This window comes from Nyctereutes procyonoides, unplaced genomic scaffold (genome assembly GCF_905146905.1).
Source record: "Nyctereutes procyonoides isolate TBG_1078 unplaced genomic scaffold, NYPRO_anot_genome, whole genome shotgun sequence".
Classification (NCBI taxonomy): Eukaryota; Metazoa; Chordata; class Mammalia; order Carnivora; family Canidae; genus Nyctereutes; species Nyctereutes procyonoides.
Window position 1 is genome coordinate 299,047 of NW_026575028.1, and position 22,696 is coordinate 321,742.

General features: G+C 40.9%; 1 protein-coding gene across 5 annotated transcripts in view; it reads right to left on the reverse strand.

Moving 5' to 3' along the window:
- Nucleotides 1-22,696, reverse strand: part of USP18 (ubiquitin specific peptidase 18) — an 86,265-nt gene that overhangs the window by 28,325 nt on the left and 35,244 nt on the right. For 3 of the 5 annotated variants that reach the window (XM_055315652.1, XM_055315651.1, XM_055315648.1), the window contains exons 1-5: nucleotides 22,180-22,439; nucleotides 20,989-21,085; nucleotides 11,657-11,802; nucleotides 446-525; nucleotides 4-150 (exon numbers count right to left, since the gene is read on the reverse strand). In XM_055315652.1, the coding sequence (XP_055171627.1) occupies nucleotides 4-150; nucleotides 446-525; nucleotides 11,657-11,802; nucleotides 20,989-21,085; nucleotides 22,180-22,237 (528 nt within the window). In that variant the 5' untranslated portion in view covers nucleotides 22,238-22,439. Of the gene's footprint in view, nucleotides 1-3; nucleotides 151-445; nucleotides 526-11,656; nucleotides 11,803-20,988; nucleotides 21,086-22,179; nucleotides 22,440-22,696 lie in introns of those variants that run through there. The other 2 variants (XM_055315649.1, XM_055315650.1) reach the window with 2 other exon arrangements.

The following is a 22,696-nucleotide window of genomic DNA, read 5'->3' on the forward strand; positions in this document are numbered from 1 at the left end:
CACCAGTGTTTTCAGGGGTTTTGAGTCCATATCAAAAAGAGGAAGGGGGAGGGTCAGCATGCTACTGTTTCTGCTCCTCTCCACAGTACATTCAAGGCAAACCAAGGACTCCTTCACCCGAATTGTATACAGAGCCTTCAGCCTCTCTACCTGTTAAAAGAGAGAAGGTGAGAGGAAAGAAGGGTACAGAGCCATAAACAAACCAGGTCAGGTCAATTTCCAGAAATGGTAGCCAGCAGACAGAAGCTCCAAAAATGGCAGCCACTGATGTTCTTTGCTCTTTGAAAAGGAGCAAAGTAATAACAGTAATAGTAATATGGAATTGTGATAAGCATTTTATGTGGATTTCTCTTTTAATCCTCTCTATACATTATATTAATGATTGCTGAATGAGCTAAATGAACAGCATCTTAAACTTCTGAGTTCTCTGATTCTAGTATCTCACCAAGTCCACATCTGTGATTTGGTCCTTAATTAGGTTCCAAACTGTGAGGTAGAGTTGAGCAGCATCATGCTGGACAAACACTGGCCAAAGAGAAAAATAACAGCCCGATCAGTGAGATCACCAGGGACATTTTTCATGCATACCCTTGTGCCATAGCTACCTAGATGTACATGAACACTCATCGCTTTGTCCTCTCCTAGCCTCCCCTGCTTTAGTTAGGCACTAAAAATGAAAAATAAGCTTGTTATTTATTTTTTAGAACTCCTGTTAAAACTTAAAATCCAATCCAACTGCATCACAGAAGTTTCCTTTCCACTGACTGGTCACCCATGCCTACTGGCCTCTACTGGGGGACCTAGCCAGATAAAAACAACATTCAATAGTGGATTCTCTCCTATTCCAAGCCAAGCCGGCATCCTAATTGGACTCTAGTGGCCACTTGTTTCTCTGTACCTTTATTTAATCTCTTTTTAATTCCCCAGAAATTGAGCAGTTTCCCAAAACTCATATCTGACCCAGGTCTTCCCCAAAGGTATCTAGGAGAACAGGAAAGGAAAGAACCATCTCAGTGTTGATGCTGGCTAAGAGGAAACAGGAATGAAGCAGTGAATTCTCCATATGTTATGTAAATAAATGTAAGCCCAAAAGACAGATGTAAATGAATTTCTGTCATTGAAAAGAAACATAGGACAACAAAGAACATGAAAAACACACTGAGGACTATTTTACAAAAAGATGGATGTCTGCCAACATGCAAAGATATTGCAAGAAAAGGTAGTTCCTGTAAATGTATTAAATATTCATATCATCGGGGGGAGGGGCAAGATGGCGGAAGAGCAGGGTCCCCAAATCACCTGTCCCCACCAAATTACCTAGATAACCTTCAAACCATCCTGAAAATTTACGAATTCGGCCTGAGATGTAAAGAGAGACCAGCTGGAACGCTACAGTGAGAAAAGTCCGCGCTTCTATCAAGGTAGGAAGACGGGGAAAAAGAAATAAAGGAACAAAAGGCCTCCGAGGGGGAGGGGCCCGCGAGGAGCCGGGCTGAGGCCGGGGCGAGTGTCCCCAGGACAGGAGAGCCCCGTCCCGGAGGAGCAGGAGCTGCACCAACCTTCCCGGGCGGAAGGGCTCGCAGGAGTTGGAGCAGGACCCAGGAGAGCGGGGATGCCCTCGGGCTCCCTGGGACACTAACAGACACCTGCGAGCGCAGGAGAGTGCTCCGAGCTCCCTAAGGGCTGCAGCACGCACCGGAGCAGTTCGGAGGGGCTCGGGAGCGGCTCCGCGGAGGGGGCTGCGGGGCGGGAGCGCAAATCCAACAACACAGGCCCCGGAGCACAGGGCGCCGGGACACAGCCCAGGATCCGGCCTCCCCCCGGGACAGGCAGAGGCCGGGAGGGCCCAGGACAGCAAGGACGCTCCTGCCCCGAGCTGAGCAGATCAGCGGCCCCGCCCCGGAGCCTCCAGGCCCTGCGGACGGAGAGCCGAGAGCCCCGAGCCCCGTAGTTCCTGCGGAGGCTGAATCCAGGCTTCCAGAGTTGCCATAGCAACTGCAACTGTTCCTCCTGAGACCTCACGGGGTAAACAACCCCCGCTGAGCCCTGCAGCAGGCAGGGGCAGAGCAGCTCCCCCAAGTGCTAACACCTGAGAATCAGCGCAACAGGCCCCTCCCCCAGAAGACCAGCTGGACGGACCAGTGATACTCCCCCGTGTTCCAATACAACTTGTTTTTGGCCACTCTGCACTGAGCAAAATGACTAGAAGGAAAACCTCACTTCAAAAGAAAGAATCAGAAACAGCCCTCTCTCCCACAGAGTTACAAAATCTGGATTACACTTCAATGTCAGAAAGCCAATTCAGAAGCACTATTCTACAGCTACTGGTGGCTCTAGAAAAAAGCATTAAGGCCTCACGAGACTTCATGACTGCAGAATTTAGATCCAATCAGGCAGAAATTAAAAATCAATTGAATGAGATGCAATCCAAACTAGAAGTCCTAACGACGAGGGTTAACGAGGTGGAAGAACGAGTGAGTGACATAGAAGACAAGTTAATGGCAAAGAGGGAAACTGAGGAAAAAAGAGATAAACAATTAAAGAACCATGAAGACAGATTAAGGCAAATAAATGACACTCTAAGGAAGAAAAACCTACGTTTAATTGGGGTTCCCGAGGGCGCCGAAAGGGACAGAGGGCCAGAATATGTATTTGAACAAATCCTAGCTGAAAACTTTCCCAATCTGGGAAGGGAAACAGGCATTCAGATCCAGGAAATAGAGAGATCCCCCCCCAAAATCAATAAAAACCGTTCAACACCTCGACATCTAATAGTGAAGCTTGCAAATTCCAAAGATAAAGAGAAGATCCTTAAAGCAGCAAGAGACAAGAAGTCCCTGACTTTCATGGGGAGGAATATTAGGGTAACAGCAGACCTCTCCACAGAGACCTGGCAGGCCAGAAAGGGCTGGCAGGATATATTCAGGGTCCTAAATGAGAAGAACATGCAACCAAGAATACTTTATCCAGCAAGGCTCTCATTCAAAATGGAAGGAGAGATAAAGAGCTTCCAAGACAGGCAGGAACTGAAAGAATATGTGACCTCCAAACCAGCTCTGCAAGAAATTTTAAGGGGGACTCTTAAAACTCCCCTTTAAGAAGAAGTTCAAGTAACTCTGAACGTGAATGGGCTTAATGACCCCATCAAAAGGCGCAGAGTTTCAGACTGGATAAAAAAACAGGACCCATCTATTTGCTGTCTACAAGAGACTCATTTTAGACAGAAGGACACCTACAACCTGAAAATAAAAGGTTGGAGAACCATTTACCATTCAAATGGTTCTCAAAATATACCCTAAAAACTACAGAACACTTCTGAAAGAAATTGAGGAAGACACAAAGAGTTGGAAAAATATTCCATGCTCATGGATTGGCAGAATTAATATTGTGAAAATGTCAATGTTACCCAGGGCAATTTACACGTATAATGCAATCCCTATCAAAATACCATGGACTTTCTTCAGAGACTTAGAACAAATTATTTTAAGATTTGTGTGGAATCAGAAAAGACCCCAAACAGCCAGGGGAATTTTAAAAAAAGAAAACCATATCTGGGGGCAACACAATGCCAGATTTCAGGTTGTACTACAAAGCTGTGTTCATCAAGACAGTGTGGTACTGGCACAAAAACAGACATATAGATCAATGGAACAGAACAGAGAACCCAGAAGTGGACCCTGAACTTTATGCTCAACTAATATACGATAAAGGAGGAAAGACGATCCACTAGAAGAAAGACAGTCTCTTCAATAAATGGTGCTGGGAAAATTGGACATCCACATGCAGAAGAATGAAACTGGACCACTCTCTTGCACCATACACAAAGATAAACTCAAAATAGATGAAAGATCTAAATGTGAGACAAGATTCCATCAAAATCCCAGAGAAGAACTCAGGCAACACCCTTTTTTAACTTGGCCACAGTAACCGGAGAAGGACAAACAGTGTATGTTCTCATTCATTTGGGGAATATGAATAATAGCGAAAGGGAATATAAGGGAAGGGAGAAGAAATGTGTGAGAAATATCAGAAAGGGAGACAGAACATAGAGACTCCTAACTCTGGGAAATGAACTGGGGGTGGTGGAGGGGGAGGAGGGTGGGGTGTGGGGGTGAATGGGTGACGGGCACTGAGGGGTACACTTGACGGGATGAGCACTGGGTGTTATTCTGTATGTTGGTAAATTGAACACCAATAAAAATTAATTTATAAAAAAAAAACCAACATTCTGAATAAGGAAATAAAAATCCAGAAAATATGAACAAATTAAAAAAAAATAAATAAATAAATATTCATATCATCTATCTCAACACCATTTTATTACTTCCTTCATGATACCACAGTTTGTACTTAATGCTTTTGGATTTCATTTTGCTTTATTTTACTCTTGTTTTGGCCTTTCTCTTCACTAAACTAAAGCTTCATTGATACAAAGACTCTATCATCAGCCTTATACCCTTATCTACAGAACCAGCACAATACCTGGCACATAATAAATATGAGCTGAATGAATTAATTAATTCATATTTAAAGGTAACAATCCCCAAACCTAAAGACAAACAGAGTGGAACTAGGATTGAACTATGCTATCTCCAGGAATTATTTGCAGAAGGCTACCTACCACAGAGCCAACACTGAACATAAAGGAAGTTAGATCACCTTGCCATATGAAGACATTTTGCCTCATCTGACCATACCAGAGCCAAGAGTCCTGATTCATCTAAAAAATAAAGGGTGTTATTCTGTATGTTGGCAAATTGAACACCAATAAAAAATAAATTTATTATTAAAAAAAAATAAAGGGATGGCACACCTGGGTGGCTCAGTGGTTGGGCATCTGCTTTCAGCTCAGGTCATGATCCCAGAGTTCTGGGATCGAATCCCATATCAGGCTCCCCACAGAGAGCCTGCTTCTCCCTCTACCTATGTCTCTGCTTCTCTCTGTGTGTCTTTCATGAATAAGTAAATGAAATCTTTTTTAAACTAAAAAAATAAAAAATATAGGGATATTTGCCCAACCCATAATTTACTTAACACCTGCTATGTGCAAGGCATTGCAATTGCTAGAGAAAGTCACTGTCCCCAAGAAACCTATATTCTGCGTTCTTGTTCTAGTGGACAAGTATCCATTAAGTCTTAATTCAAAGAATAAGAAAAATTCCCTAAGGTATATAAACTACTATGAAAAGCTATGTAAAAGCGAGAATACAACTGGAATAGTGGAGTGAGGATCTCTATAAATCTACTCCTCCAAAAAAGCAATGAAAATGCTGGCAAAAAAATGTCAAAATCAATTTTTCAGAACTCTGAAAATTACCTAAAGGTTTACAAAAATCCTAGGAATATTTATTCAACAAACACTGCAGAACCTAAGTAAGAAGAACAGGATTTGAGACTTTTCAACCTGGCCAATTTCCATTTCCTTCTTCCCAGCTCTGTAGTAGCCTTGAAAACAAGAAAACTTGCCATAATGAAAACTGTTAACCAGAAGCCTTGTGACCAGAAAAAGGAGTAGACTGGGGCTGGAGTTCCTCAAAAAGCCCCATACTGAAAACATTTTTATTATTTGACCTGTCTTGCAGCTTCATGGAAAAGCCCCATTTGAAGAAGTTTGTCATTATTTGACCCAACTCAAAGCTTTGAGCCCTATCCCCGGGGTATTTGTGGAAAAAAGCCAATGATAATTAATATTGTGACTGCCTAAGGCTGTAATACCAGTTGGGACAAAAAAAAGAGTCTGGCTGAAACTTAAAAGATGGTTGTGGGAACTGAGATGTCCATAGGGAACTTCTAGAAGTTCTGACATACTTCTGGTGATCTAGAAGGCCTTTTGCATGCCTCAGTAAGACCTGAGAAGGTCTCAGTCTCTCATATTTGGCTAATATTGACGCCCTATGCAAGCAAGAAAGGCAGGCTAAAAGTGTCACAAACAGCCTGAGCTTTGAAGGTAAGCCCCACTAGACACACAGAGTTCCTCATCAAAGACTGGAAGACTCACTGGTTCAAAGTATTTTAAAAAAATCTCTGACCAATCATTAGGTGACATTAAGCTAACCAGACAAAATCTTTAGTGGCCACACACTATAGGGAACATAACCTTTACAAAATTAGTCCAGGAGAGTCACTAAACAATAGCAATGACAAAAATAATAGCAACAACTCCATCGTGGGGGTTTCTGATTTCCACTGTTGTCCAAAATGTTTAGTTTTTAACAGAAAATTACAAGACACAATAAAACAAAAAAGTATGGTCCTCCACACACACACACACACACACACGAAACAATCAGTAGAAACTGTCATTGAGAAGACCCAGATGTTAGTCTCACTAGACTTTAGATTAATTATCATTATATGTTCAAAAGAACTAAATAAAACCATATCAAAATAACTAAAGTATGAAACAATGTCTCACCAAATGCAGAATATCAATAAAGAAAAAAAATTATTTAAAAGAATCAAAATAGAAATTCTTGAGCTGAAGAATACAATGACAGAAATGAAGAGTTTGCAAGAGGTGGTCAATAGCAGATTTGAGCTGATGAAAAAAGAATTATCAAACTTTGAAAACAAGTCAATTGAAACCATACAGTCTGAAGAATAAAAATAAAAATGAATGAGGACAAATAGAGCATCCAACGGGCTCAGTAATTAATTCTACCAAACATTTATGGAACAAATTATACCAGTTCTCAAATATACATATTTCATTTATATGAAATATATATATGTGTGAAATATATATATATATATATATATATATATATATAAGACCAATATATAAAGGTCAATCACTTTCCTATATTATCAGCAACGAACAGAGGAATTTTCAATTAAAAGCACAATATTGGAAGGGGAATAAAGGGAAAGGAGATAAAATGAGTGAAAAATATCAGTGAGGGTGACAAAACATGAGAGACATCTAACTCTGGGAAATGAACAAGGGGTAGTGGAAAGGGAGGTGGGTGGCAATTTGGGGTGACTGGGTGATGGGCACTGAGGGAGGCACTTGGTGGGATGAGCATTGGGTGTTATGGTATATGTTGGCAAATTGAACTCCAATAAAAAAACATTAAAAAAAGCACAATATTGTTAACATTAGAACCCATGAAAATGAAATACTGAGTTATAAATCTAACCAAATGTGTACAAGATCTATATATGAAAAACTACAAACTCTAATGACAGAAATCAGAAGAATTACATAAAAGGAGAGAAACCCCATGTTCATGGATAAGAGAACTCAATATTGTCAAGAAGCCAGTTCTTTCCAACTTGATCTATGCACTCAATGCAATTCCAATCAAGATCCCAGCAAGTTATTCTGTGGATATTAACAAAGTGATTATAAAGTTTATTTGGAGAGGCAATCACAGAATAGAAGACACAATATTGAGGGGAAAAAACAAAGTCAAAGAACTAATTCTGAACTTAGAATAAAGTGTCAGTAACTAAAACAATGTGGGATCAAAGGAATAAAACAGAGATCCCAGGAATACACCAACATAAACAACATCGACTGCTCTTTGACAAAGTAGCAAAGGCAATACAATAGAACAAAGATAGTTTTTCACCAAATGGTGCTGCAATCCTGAATATCTACATGCAAACAAATGAATCTATACACAGACTTTACATCCTTCAAGAACACAAATTCAAAATGTATAATAGACTTAAATGTAAAATGCAAAACTACAAAAGTCCTAATATAATACAGGAGAAAAATCTAGAAGACCTTCTGTTTTGTGATTACATTTTAGATACTTTTTGGCTAAAACTCCAATGTACAAGCAATAAAAGAAAGAAGCGATATACTGAACTTCATTAAAATTAAACATTTCCACTCTGTGAAGGATACTGTCAAGAACATGAGAAGACAAGTCACGGACTGAGAAGAAATATTTGTAAAAGGCCTGATAGAACATAAAGACTCCTAACTCTGGGAAACGAACTAGGGGTGGTGGAAGGGGAGGAGGGTGGGGGGTGGGGATGAATGGGTGACAGGCACTGAGGGGGGCACTTGACAGGGTGAGCACTGGGTGTTATTCTGTATGTTGGCAAATTGAACACCAATAAAAAATAAATTTGTTATTTAAAAAAAGCCTGATAAAGGATAGTTATCCAAATATAAAAAAAAACTCTTCAAATTCAACAATAAAACATAAAAACCAACCTAATTATAAAATGGATAAGAAACCTGAATAGACACTTCACCAAAAAAGATATATACAAATGGAAAATAAGCATAAGAAGCAGGGCTTGGCATATGTCAATGACAAATCACACATTAAAATAATGAGACACCTCTACAAACCTATCAGAATGGCCAACATTTAAAACATCAACATAATATTAAAAGTCCAAACCTCCGCAATCAGACAACAAAAAGAAGGAAAAGGCAAGTTGGCAAAGAAAAAGTCAAACTCTCACTCTTCACAGATGACATGATACTGTATGTGGAAAACCCAAAAGTCTCCACCCCAAAATTGCTAGAATTCATACAGCAATTCAGCAACATGGCAGGATACAAAATCAATGCACAGAAATCAGCGGCATTTCTGTACACTAACAATGAGGCTGAAGAAAGAGAAATTAAGGAATCGATCCCATTTTCAACTGCACCAAAATCCGTAAGACACCTAGGAATAAACCTAACCAAAGAGGTAAAGGATTTATACTCTAAAAACTACGAAGTCTTATGAAAGAAACTGAGGAAGATACAAAGAAATGGAAAACATTTTATGCTCATGGATTGGAAGACTAAATATTGTGGAAATGTCTATGCTACCCAGGGCAAGTTACAGGTTCAATGCAATCCCTATCAAAATACCATGGTCTTTCTTCACAGAGTTGGAACAAATAATCTTTAAGGTTTGTATGGAATCAGAAAAGACTGAATAGTCAGAGGAATATTGAAAAAGAAAACCAATGCCAGGGGCATCGCAATGCCAGATTTCAAGCTGTATTACAAAGCTGTGATGGTCAAGACAGTGTGGTACTGGCACAAAACAGACATATAGATCAATGGAACAGAATAGAGAATCTAGGAATGGATCCTCAACTCTGTGGTCAAATAATCTCTTACAAAGCAGGAAAGAATATTCAATGGAAAAAAGTCTGTTAAGCAAATGGTGTTGGGAAGACTGGACAGCCTCATGCAGAAGAATGAAACTGGACCACTCTCTTACACAAAGATAACACCAACACAAAGATAAGCTCAAAATGATGAAAGAAGTAATGTGAGACAAGAATAAAACCTAGAAGAGAACAAAGGCAGGGACTTCTTTGACCTCAGCCACAGCAACTTCTTGCTAGACTCATCTCTAAAAGCAAGGGAAACAAAGGCATAAAGGAACTATTTGAACTCATCAAGATAAAAAGCTTCTGCACAGCAAAGGAAAGAGTAGACAAAACCAAAAGAGAACCTACAAAATGGGAGAAGATATTTGCAAATGGCATATCAGATAAAGGGCTAGTATCCAAGATCTATAAAGAACTTATCAAACTTAACACCCAAAACACAAAAAATCTAGCAAGGAAATCAGAACACATGAACATACATTTCTCCAAAGTAGACACAAATGGCCAACAGACATGTCAAAGAATGTTCAGCATCACTCAGCATCAGGGAATACAAGCCAAAACCAAATGAGATACCACTTCACACCAGTCAGAATGGCTAAAATTAACAAATCAGGAAACAACAGACATTGGTGAGGATGTGGAGAAAGGGGAACCCTCTTGCACTGTTGGTGGGAATGCAAGCTGGTGCAGCCACTCTGGGAAACAGTATGGAGGTCCCTCAAAGAGTTAAAAATAGAGCTACCCTATGACCCAGCAATTGCACTACTAGGTATTTACCCAAAGAACACAAACATAGGGATCCAAAGGGGCACCTGCACCTCAATGTTTATAGCAGGATGTCTACAATAGCCAAACTACAGAGAGAGTCTAGGTGTCCATCGGCAGATGAATGGATATATATGGAATGGAATATTACTCAGCCATCAAAAAATGAAATCTGCCATTTGCAATGACATGGACACAACTAGAGAATATCATGCTAATAGAAATAAGTCAATCAGAGAAAGACAAATATATGATCTCACTCATATTTGGAATTTAAGAAACAGAGGAGCATAGGGGAAGGGAGGGGAAAAAAACAAGACAAAATCAGAGGGCAACAAACCATAAGAGAGTCTTAAATCTAGGAAATCTAGGTTGCTGGAGGGGAAGTGGGTGGGGAGATTGGGTAACTGGGTGATGGGTTATAAGGAGGGCACATGATGTAATGAGCACTACATGTTATATACAACTGATGAATCACTGAACTCTACCTCTGAAAATAATAATATACTATATGTTAATTAATTTAATGTAAATAAAATTTTAAAAGGAAAGAAAGAAAAAGGAAGGAAGGAAAGAAGAAGGAAGAAAGGAAGAAAGGAAGGAAGGAAAGAAGGAAAGGAAGGAAAGCCTTGGTATCTCCCAAATTTGGGGAGAGATTTAGACATCAAAGTTCTTGAAGCATGTCCACAATAGCCAAACTGTGGAAGGAGCCTCAGTGTCCATCGAAAGATGAATGGATAAAGAAGATGTGGTATATGTATACAATGGGATATTCCTCAGCCATTAGAAACGACAAATACCCACCATTTGTTTCGACATGGATGGAACTGGAGGGTATTATGCTGAGTGAAATACGTCAATCGGAGAAGGACAAACATTATATGGTCTCATTCATTTGGGGAATATAAAAAATAGTGAAAGGGAATAAAGGGGAAAGGAGGAAAAATGAGTGGGAAGTATCAGAAAGGGAGACAGGACATGAGAGACTCCTAACTCTGGGAAACGAACTAGGGGTGGTGGAAGGGGAGGGGGCGGGAGGTGGGGGTGACTGGGTGACGGGCACTGAGGGGGGCACTTGATGGGATGAGCACTGGGTGTTATTCTATATGTTGGCAAACTGAACACCAATAAAAAATAAATTTATATAAAAAAAAGTTCATGAAGCTCTTAGTTCCCTAAACATATTCAACTCAAATGAGTATTCTCCAAGACACATCAATAGTAAAGCTTTTTAAAATCAAAGACAAAGAGAAATCTTAAAATCAGTAAGAGAAAGGGAGTTTATCACTTACAAGGGAACCCCCTTCCCATAAGGCAATCTGTGTATTTCTCAGCACAAACCTGACAGTCCAGGAGACAATGGAATGCCATATTCAAAATGATAAAAGAAAAAACTGCCAATCTAGAAAACTTTACTTCAGAAATGAAAAATACATAAGGCTTTTCCAGACAACTGCTGAGGGAGTTCATCACTGCTACACTTGCCTCATAAGAAATTGCCTAAGGAGTTCAGTTTTTCAACTAACTGCAAAAAGGAAATTTGTCATTTTGAAACATCCTACAAAGAAAAGCCCAGGTCCAGGGGTCTTATTTTTTTAATAGTAAATTTATTTTTATTGGTGTTCAGGGGTCTTAATTCTACCAAATATTTAAGGAATTAATACCTACCCCTTCACAAACCTCTCCAAAACAAAGAAGAGGAGGGAACAGCTCCTGACCTATTCTTTGAGGCACTCCCTCTCCCCCTGTTCCCTCTCCCCAGCCTCCTCCCTCTCCCTGACTCTCAGAACTGAGAGGGCTGTCTTACTTGGAACATTGTACTTCTGGAGACAGTAGGCAAGCTCCATAGGTTGCACTGCTTTCTGACGGCTGTCCTGCATCCTCTCCAGTAGCAAGAGCAATTGGAAGGGGACACTTCTCCTCTGCTCTTCTGTTCCCCTTGGTACCGTTATCCTGCCAAATAAGCACATCCATGAACCTCCTTATTCCCAGAGTTCTCAATGTGAGCTGCATACTGAAATCACTTGGGAGACTTTCGAAACTCTCCATGCCCAGGCCACTCTGCAGACAAACTAAATCAGAATTTTTTTTAAATCAAAATTTCCAATGGTGGGGCCCAATTATCAGAATATTTAAGTTTACCAGATGATTTAAATGTATAGATAAGGGGCACCTTGGTGGCTGAGTTGGTTAAGATTCTGCCTTCGGCTCGGGTTAAGATCCCAGAGTCCTAGAATCAAGCCCCACATCAGGGTCCCTGCTCAGTGGGGAGTCTGCTTCTTCTTCTACCCCTCACCCCCTCATGCTCTCTCTCTCTTTCACTCTCAAATTAAATATAAATAAATAAATAAATAAACAAATAAAGTTGAGAAGCATCATATTAGCAAATTGGCTATAGAGAATATCCTCTCAAGAGGAGAATCAGACAACTGTTACCTCACCCCTCTCCCCACTCTGCCCAACAATCACACTTAAATGAAGGGCAGATAAGAAGTCCTAGGTCCACAGCAAAGTGGCCATACCCCAAATATCCAGGCTGAAGTACTCCAAAGTGAAAAGGCAAATACTGATCTAGGCTCTGGCAATAAAAGAAAACATGAAGTAATGTCAGTTTATTTTGAAAATGATTTGCCCAATAATAGGCGTCTCTCAGTTGCCCGTGCAATTAGAAGGGAGAACACAATTAGGAACACAACTAGATAACTATTGGATCATCTCAAAATCTGACCTGAAGACAGAACAAACTCCACAACTAAAGGTAGAAAAGAATACAGGAAATGCAGAGATGCGATTTTGGGGAGAAACAGACTGCAGGTGCTGCAGAGGGGATGGAGAAGGGGAGAAATAGAGAGAAACACACAGGAGAACACACAAAGAGAATATTTCCCCAAAGCTACTGGCTTAGAAAAGGAGAGGAGCAGAATTTCATGAGTTCTTGCAATCAGCAGGACTTAAAGCTTGAAATTTTAAAGATCAGAGGGTTTGGCTGGGCTAGAGCCCAGTGGGTTCACTACGCTGTTCCTGGAAAGAAGGCAGGAAACAACCTGGGGGAAGACAGCATTGAAACAGTGATCTAAAGACTGTCTGGGACATACAGTGGGAAGAGTATTTGCTCTTCTCAAAGCACGTCCCTGAGAGACAGCAAGCACAGAGACACCATCCAGGAATGAAAGAGCCAGGTGGCACCATTTCACTCCCCTGCCCCTCAGCATAAACACACAGCCACCTGTGGGAAGCAGCACAGTGACAACACTGGCTGCCTAACTTACCTACAACAAGCCCCATACTCCGTCACTCCAGTCATACTTGCCTGTATCCCAATGTGGTGATCCCCTCACCCAAAAGACCAGTACAAATCCCATACCACACTTCCCAACTAGAGAGTCCTGCAGGACCTCAGTTGTGGGGGAGGTGGTGACAGGTCTCATTTCACAAGCAGACCAGGGCACACCTAGTTTGAATTCACAACCTATTAAAATTCAGGCCAGGGACAAAACACTGCCTACAGCAGGCAAAGAGACCTCTTCAAACAACTGGCCTGAAGGACAGATCAACCAAAACACAACAGAAGAGAACATGCAGCACACACAGGAGACACTCCCTGAAGCAGCATGCCTTTGACACTATCTGACCTCCCTTCTTTAGGCCATTACTTCCAGGAAGAGGAGACACAGCTGGATTTTCTAACATAAAGAAGCAGGCAGAGACTTAGACACAATGGGAAGGCAGGGGAATTTATCCCAAATGCAGAACATGATAAGGCCATGCCAGAGATCTAAGTGAAACAGACATAAGTAACATGCCTGAGGGAAAATATAAAGTAACAATTATAAGGATACTCACTGGGCTTGAGAGAAGAATGAAAGACAACAGTGAGATCCTTACCACAGAGACAAGAGTTTAAAAAGAACCAATCTTGTCTGGGGGAAAGATGGTGGAGTAGGGGCTTCACCTCACCTGGCCCAAACTCACCTAGATAACTTCCAAACCATCCTGGATACCTAGGAATTCAACCTGAGATTTAAAGAGAGAATAGCCGAATGCTACAGAGAGAAGGGTTTTCGCTTCTAACAAGGTAGGAAGGCGGGGAAAAAAAAGAAAATAAAAAAGAATCAAGTGGGAGAGAGGCCCCGCGAGAACCTGCGGGACAGGAAAGCCCAGCCCCAGAGAAGTGGAAACTTTAAAAATCTGCACGGGATTCTTCCCTGACAGAGAAAAGCTCAGCAGGGAAATTGGGCAGAACCACAGGAGGGGGAAGTGAAGCCTCCAGTCTCCTGGAGTCACTACTAGAGGAAGTGCGCCCAAGGTAAGCACGGGCCAATCTCAGTAAAGGGCTGGGCTTGCACCCAGCAGGGCATCAGGAAGAAGCCGGTTGGTCAGGTGGGGGCTCCAGACCGAGGGGTCTGCACCCTGCTGCTTTCAGGAGCCACGGCCCCGGAGCGCGATTCCAGCTGCGCAGGCCCTGGATCCCAGGGCACCGGGGGACACAGCTCACCATCCTGAGCTCCCCCCCTACAGGCAGAGGTGGGGAGGGCATGAAACAGCGAGGACTCTCCTGCTGCCAGGTGCCCCAAGATGTGTAGGTCAGTGCCCCCACCCTGGGAGCATCTAGGCTAGTGTGGACTGGGAGATTGCGGGTGGTTACTGGGGAAGCTGACCCCAGAGTTGGAGTCAGTGTTGGCCACCGCCAGTGTTGTTGTTCCTCCTGGTGTCACCTGCTGCCTGGGAGGGGCGGAGGCCCAGGGGACAGAGGCCTCACAGGGTAAACAGCTCCCACTGAGCCCAGTACCCAGCAGGTGGTGGGGGCATCTCCCCAGGTACACACGCCTGAGAGTCAGCACAGCAGACCCGCCCCCAGAAGACCAACTGGAGGGACAGGGGAAGAACAAAATCTTGACCAATCAGCAATGGAAAGCTCCAGGGGAATTCGAGGTATTTATAGTATATAGAACCAAAGGGTACCCGTTCCTTTTTTAAAAATTTTTTAAAATATTTTCCCTTTTTCCATCACAACTCATTTTTATATCAGACTAAAAGTTTCCAATATTTTTTCTCTTTTCCCACCTTAACTACAATATTTCACCACTTCTTCATTTTTAAGTTTCTTCCTTTTTGACTTCCTTATTTCTACAATTACAGGTCTTAGATATATTTTACACTTCTAGATTTCCTTCACCATAATCAACTTATTTTGGGAAGGATATAAAGATAAGTTTTGTTTTGTTTTCTGTTTTTTGTTTCCTCTGCCTCATTTTGTTCTACAATGGAGGAAGTTAATATCTTCTAAAACATGACCAGCATGCACCCAGACCAAGTGGAATACCATGCTGGTTCATTCTGTGAGACTATATTCTCTCTTCATTCCCATCCTGCCCCCTTCTTTTATCTCATTTATGTTTTGGTGGTCAATGTTGGGGCTTTCTACAAGTATTGCTGGTTTACATAAATTTGGGACTGAGCATCTTCTAACATACAGAAATTAATATACTCAAAACCAAAGGATCACCATCTAGGACCCCTCAGGTAGATTATATTCTCCCTCCACTACAACTTCGTCACCACCACCATCTCCCAGTCCCCTGCCCTTTTTCTTTCTTCTCCTTTCTTTTTCCTCTTTTTTCTCTACTTTTGCTTATTTCTCTTCTTTTTTTCTTCTTCTTTGGGATTCTTGGCCTTTTATTACTTACTACTTTAAAATTGTTTTAAAATTTGTTTTTCACTTTAGTGGTCCTTTTGTTTAATTTTGTTCTGATCTTTGTTTTCAATTTCTGGTCTCTGACCTCATCAAAATCATCAAGGGTGAAATTTACTTAGGTCTTGATTGATACTCTGGAGTCATCCCACTCATACTCAGCACTGAGCAAAATGACTAGAAGTAAGAACTCACCACAAAAGAAAGAATGAGAAACAGCACTCTCTGCAACAGAGTTATAGAACTTGGATTAAAAGTCGATGTCAGAAAGCCAATTGAAAAACACAATTATAAAGCTCCTGGTAGCTCTGGAAAAAAAAACATAAAGGATTCAAGAGACTTCATGACTGCAGAATTTAGATCTAATCAGGTCAAAGTTAAAAATTAATTAAATGAGATGCAATCCAAGCTGGATGTCCTACTAATGACGAGGGTTAATGAGGTAGAAGAAAGAGTGAGTGACATAGAAGATAAGTTGATGGCAAGGAAGATAAAAAAAAAAGAAAAAGAAAAGACCATGAGGAAAGGTTAAGGGAAATAAATGATAGCCTCAGAAGGAAGAATTTATGTATAATTGCAGTTCCAGAGAGCGCCAAGAGGCCCAGAGGCCCAGAAAGCATATTTGAACAAATCATAGCTCAAACTTCCCTAATTTGGGAAAGGAAACAGGCATTCAGACCCAGGAGATAGAGAGGTACCCCCACACACCGAAAATCAATAAAAACCATTCAACACCTCAACATTTAATAGTGACACTTGCAAATTCCAAAGATAAAGAGAAGATCCTTAAGGCAGCAAGAGACAAGAGATCCCTAACTTATATGGGGAGATATATTAGATTAACAGCAGACCTCTCCACAGAGACCGGGCAGGCCAGAAGGGCTGGCAGGATATATTCAGGGTCCTAAATGAGAAGAACATGTAGCCAAGAATACTCTATCCAGCAAGGCTCTCATGCAGAATAGAAGGAGAGATAAAGAGCTTCCAAGATAGGCAGAAACTGAAAGAATATGTGACCACTAAACCAGCTCTGTAAGAAATATTAAGGGGGACTCTTTAAAAGAAAGAGGAAGCCCAAAGAAATAATCCACAAAAACAGGGAATGAATAGGTATTATGATGGCACCAAATTCATATCTTTCAATAGTTACTCTGAACATAAATGAGCTAAATGATCCCATCAAAAGACTCAGGGTTTCAGACTGGATGAAAGAGCAAGATCCATCCATTTGCTGTCTACAAGACACTCATTTTAGACAGAAGGACACCTACAGCCTGAAAACCAAAGATTGGAGAACCATTTACCATTCAAATGGTCCTCAAAGAAAGCAGGGGTAGCAATCCTCATATCAGATAAACTAAAGTTTATCTCAAAGACTGTAGTAAGAGATGAAGAGGGACACTATATCATACTTAATGGGTTATCCAACAAGAACCTAACATTCATGAATATTTATGCCTCTAATGTGGGAGCTGACAAGTATATCAGTCAATTAATAACCAAAGTAAAGACATACTTAGACTACTTACTACATACGTACACTAATAGTAGGAGACTTCAAAATGGCACTTTCTGGAAATGACAGATCTTCTAAGCTCAAAATCACCAAAGAAACTTTAAATGATACACCAGACCAGATGGATTTCACAGATATATAAAGAACTTTCCATCCAAATGAAACTGAATACACATTCTTCTCAAGTGCACATGGAAAAACTTTATCCAGAATAGACCACATACTGGGTCACATATCAGGTCTAAACCAATACCAAAAGAGTGGGATTGTCCCCTGCATATTTTCAGACCACAATGCTTTGAAACTAGAACTCAATCACAAGAAGAAATTTGGAAGAAACTCAAACACGTGAAGGGGACAGGGCATCCTACTAAAAGATGAAAGGGTCAACCAGGAAATTAGAGAAGAATTAAAAAGATTCATAGAAACTAATGAAAATGAAGATACAACTGTTCAAAATCATTGGGATACAGCAAAAGCAGTCCTAAGAGGGAAATACATGGCAATACAAGCTCCCCTCAAAAAATTGGAAAGAACTCAAATACAGAGCTAACCTCTCACTTAAAGGAACTGGAGATAGAAGAGCAAATAAAACCTACACCAAGCATAAGAAGACAGATAATAAAGATTCAAGCAGAACACAATGAAATAGAGACCAGAAGAACTGTGGAAAAGATGAACAAAACCAGGACTTGGTTCCTTGAAAGAATTAACAAGATAGATGAACCATTAGCCAGCCTTATTAAAAAGAAAAGGGAAAGACTCAAATTAATAAAACCATGAATGAAATAGAGAGATCAAAACCAATACCAAGGAAATACAAACGATTTTAAAAACAAAATATGAGCAGCTAAACACCAATAAATTAGGCAATCTAGAAGTGGATGTATTTCTGGTAAACCACAAACTACCAAAACTGGAAAAGGAAGAAACAGAAAACCTGAACATGCCAATATCCAGGGAGGATATTGGGGCAGTCATCAAAAACCTCCCGAGACACAAAAGTCCAGAGCCAGATGACTTCCCAGGGCAATACAATCAAACATTTAATAGGAAACAATACCTATTCTACTAAAGCTGTTCTGAAAGATAGAAAGAGATGGAATACTTCCAAACTCATTTTATGAGGCCAGCATCACCTTATCCAAAACTAGACAAAGACCCCACCAAAAAGGAGAATTACAGACCAATATCCCTGATGAACATGGATGCAAAAATTCTCAACAAGATACTAGCCAATAGGATCCAACAATACGTTAAGAAGATTATTCACCATGACCAAGTGGGATTTATCCTTGGGATGCTAAGATGGTTCAACACTCGTAAAACAATCAATGTGATGGATTATATCAGCAAGAGAAAAAACAAGAGCCATATGATCCTCTCAAGAGATGCAGAAAAAGCATTTGACAAAATACAGCATCCAGTCCCGATCAAAACTCTTGGGAGTGTAGGGATAGAGGGAACACTCCTCAGCATCTTAAAAGCTATCTACGAAAAGCCCACAGCAAATATTCTCAAAGGGAAAAAACTGAGAGCCTTTACCCTAATATCAGGAGCATGCCAGGGCTGTCCACTCTCACCACTGCTATTCAACAGAGTACTAGAAGTCCTAGCCTCAGCAATCAGACAGAAAAGAAATAAAAGGCATTCAAATGGGCAAAGAAGAAGTCAAACTCTCCCGCTTCACCGATGACATGATACTCTACCTAGAAAACCCAAAAGACTCCACCCCAAGATTGCTAGAACTCATACAGCAATGTGGCAGTGTGGCAGGATACAAAATCAATGCCCAGAAATCAGTGGAATTTCTATACACTAACAATGAGACTGAAGAAAGAGAAATTAAGGAGTCAATCCCATTTACAATTGCACCCAAAAGCATAAAATACCTAGGAATAAACCTAACCAAAGAGGTAAAGGATCTATACCCTAAAAACTACAGAACACTTCTGAAAGAAATTGAGGAAGACACAAAGAGATGGAAAAATATTCCATGCTCATGGATTGGAAGAATTAATATTGTGAAAATATCAATGCTACCCAGGGCAATTTACACATTTAATGCAAGTCCTATCAAAATACCATGGACTTTCTTCAGAGAGTTGGACAAATCATCTAAGATTCATGTGGAAGCAGAAAAGACCCGAATAGCCAGGGGAATATTAAAAAAGAAAACAACTGGGGGCCTCACAATGCCAGATTTCAGGTTGTACTACAAAGCTGTGGTCATCAAGACAATGTGGTACTGGCACAAAAACAGACACATAGATCAATGGAACAGAATAGAGAACCCAGAAGTGGACCCTGAACTTTATGGTCAACTAATATTCGATAAAGGAGGAAAGACTATCCACTGGAAGAAAGACAGTCTCTTCAATAGATGGTGCTGGGAAAAGTGGACATCCACATGCAGAAGAATGAAACTAGACCACTTTCTTGCACCAGACACAAAGATAAACTCAAAATGGATGAAAGATCTAAATGTGAGACAAGATTCCATCAAAATCCTAGAGGAGAACACAGGCAACACCCTTTTTGAACTTGGCCACAGTAACTTCTTGCAAGATACATCCACGAAGGCAAAAGAAACAAAAGCAAAAGTGAACTATTGGGACTTCATCAAGATAAGAAGCTTTTGCACAGCAAAGGATACAGTCAACAAAACTCAAAGACAACCTACAGAATGGGAGAAGATGTTTGCAAATGACATATCACATAAAGGGCTAGTTTCCAAGATCTGTAAAGAACTTATTAAACTCAACACCAAGGAAACAAACAATCCAATCATGAAATGGGCAAAAGACATGAAAAGAAATCTCACAGAGGAAGACCTAGACATGGCCAACAAGCACATGAGAAAATGCTCCGTATCACTTGCCATCAGGGAAATACAAATCCAAACCACAATGAGATACCACCTCACACCAGTGAGAATGGGGAAAATTAACAAGGCAGGAAACCACAAATGTTGGAGAGATGTGGAGAAAGGGGAACCCTCTTACACTGTTGGTGGGAATGTGAACTGGTGCAGCCACTCTGGAAAACTGTGTGGAGGTTCCTCAAAGAGTCAAAAATAGATCTGCCCTAGGACCCAGCAATTGCACTGCTGGGGATTTACCCCAAAGATACAGATGCAATGAAACGCCGGGACACCTGCACCCCGATGTTTCTAGCAGCAATGTCCACAATAGCCAAACTGTGGAAGGAGCCTCGGTGTCCATCGAAAGATGAATGGATAAAGAAGATGTGGTGTATGTATACAATGGAATATTACTCAGCCATTAGAAACGACAAATACCCACCATTTGCTTCAACGTGGATGGAACTGGAGGGTATTATGCTGAGTGAAGTAAGTCAATCGGAGAAGGACAAACATTATATGGTCTCATTCATTTGGGGAATATAAAAAATAGTGAAAGGGAATAAAGGGGAAAGGAGAAAAATTAGTGGGAAATATCAGAAAGGGAGACAGAACATGAGAGACTCCTAACTCTGGGAAACGAACTAGGGGTGGTAGAAGGGGAGATGGGTGGGGGTGGGGGTGAATGGGTGGCGGGCACTGAGGGGGGCACTTGATGGGATGAGCACTGGGTGTTATTCTGTATGTTGGCAAATTAAACACCAAAAAAAATAAATTTATATAAAAAAAAGTACAAGTCACTGTGAAAAATTATATATGTGGGGGATCCCTGGGTGGCTCAGTGATTTAGCACCTGCCTTAGGCTCAGGGTGTGATCCTGGAGACCCAGGATCGAGTCCCACATCAGGCTCCCTGCATGAAGCTTGCTTCTCTCACTGCCTGTGTCTCTGCCTCTCTCTCTCTCTCTCTCTCTCTCTGTCTCTCATGAATAAATAAAATCTTTTAAAAATTATGTATGTGAAAATATACAGTAATATATATGCTTATCAGCCTGAATAACAGTCTTACCTCTTCAATATCTTGGTGAATCCCACATTCATAATTAATATCTGAATCAAGGAGTTAAGACAGCAGGTCTGTCCAATGTTGTGTAAACCAACAGGGCCTATATAGAAAAGAGAAAAAAATACTGAGGACAAGATCAAGCTAAGCAATTTAACAAAAATCAAATGTCTTTCTAAGATCTAACAAGGACATGGAATCCCGCAAAATTCTCTCAGAGGTACAAAGACTTCACTAAAGAGCTTGCAACCAAATTGGAGAGGAGGGATAAAGCATGGGACTCTGAAAAGCAAACTAGTAGTAAAACTTTTGATAGTTCTTAGGAAAAGAGAGCTGTCACAAGAAAGTATTATGCAATGTCAAATGAATAGTACAAGCAATTGTTATAAAAGGAAAGAGAAAGAAAGAAACTACAGACAGTATAACTGGGAGCATTATGAGTTCCTCCCACTCAAGCTGTTCCTTATAGAGTTGAGTCAGAATGGGCATATATGGAGCTCAGAGATAGAAGTAATTTCCTAGCTAGTCTAGTTCAGACTCCAGTGAACAGGATCCTACCTAGTCCCCACCAGTTGAAGAATATCAGGGGAAGAAAACTCTGGGAGAGATTCACTAATCTAAGCTCACCTCCAGAGGCTGGAAACCAAAAGGAATTTATGAAGATGTGAAAAAACCAAAAGATAGCATTTCTCTGAAGTCTCCTTTTCCAACCCAACTTGGGGTCATCTGACCTCACAAAGTGAGTAATTTAAGAGGGAGGTAAAACCACTAAACTCAGAGTTCCTGAGGAAAGGATTTTTGTGTATATGAGATAGGGTATTAAGATAAAAAAAAAATCCAGGGACAGTAAGTATTCACAGATTTTGGCTCCTGAATCAGCAGAAGAACCTCTAGACATACTAGCACACAGGTGCAACAGTAAAGGCAGGAACTAATGCTGAGTGCCACTATATACCAAGCATTAATTTGAGGCACTTTCCACAGATTATTTCATTTACCCCTCCCAACAACCTTATGTACTCAGTACTAGGATTATGCCCACTTTACAGATGCAGAAATGGAGGCACATGAAATCAGGAGTCATTAACCACAAAGCTCTAGCCCATCTAGCCCATCTGTATACTGGTTCAGAATACAGTAGGTGAGCAAAGTATTTCTATACAGCCAAAAAGAGAAAAATGTGAGGTATCTAATGACCATGAGGACAGTCCCAGGCGCTGAGGCACTCCCTTCGCTGCTCCTTCTTCCTCTTCATATTGTTCTCTTCCTTATTTTCAGTGGGTTCTGCTGAGAAATGCTGAGACTCAGCCAGGATGCACTGGCAAGTTACCTCAGGAACCCCAACACCTGACCCATTAGTGATCACTCCAAAATCCCCAGGCTACTGGCTGCCCGGCTTGTCTTCAGGACTGCACACTTCCAGGAAGAGTTCACCTGAGTCAGCTTTGGTGGGAGCTCTGTGAAAACACACCACAGCTAGGTAAGAATAAGGGAGAAGGAAAGCATATCCATGTGATCAGTTCTGATTCCAAAGAGACAAGTCACATGGATGGAGGCAAAACATATTATGCTAAGTGAAATAAGTCATTCAGAGAAAGACAAAAATGTATGATCTCACTCATGTGTGGAATTTAAGAAAGAAAATAGATAAACATATGGGAAGAGGACAGAGGGAAAAAAAGGAGAGAGGGAAACAAGCCATAAGTGACTCTTA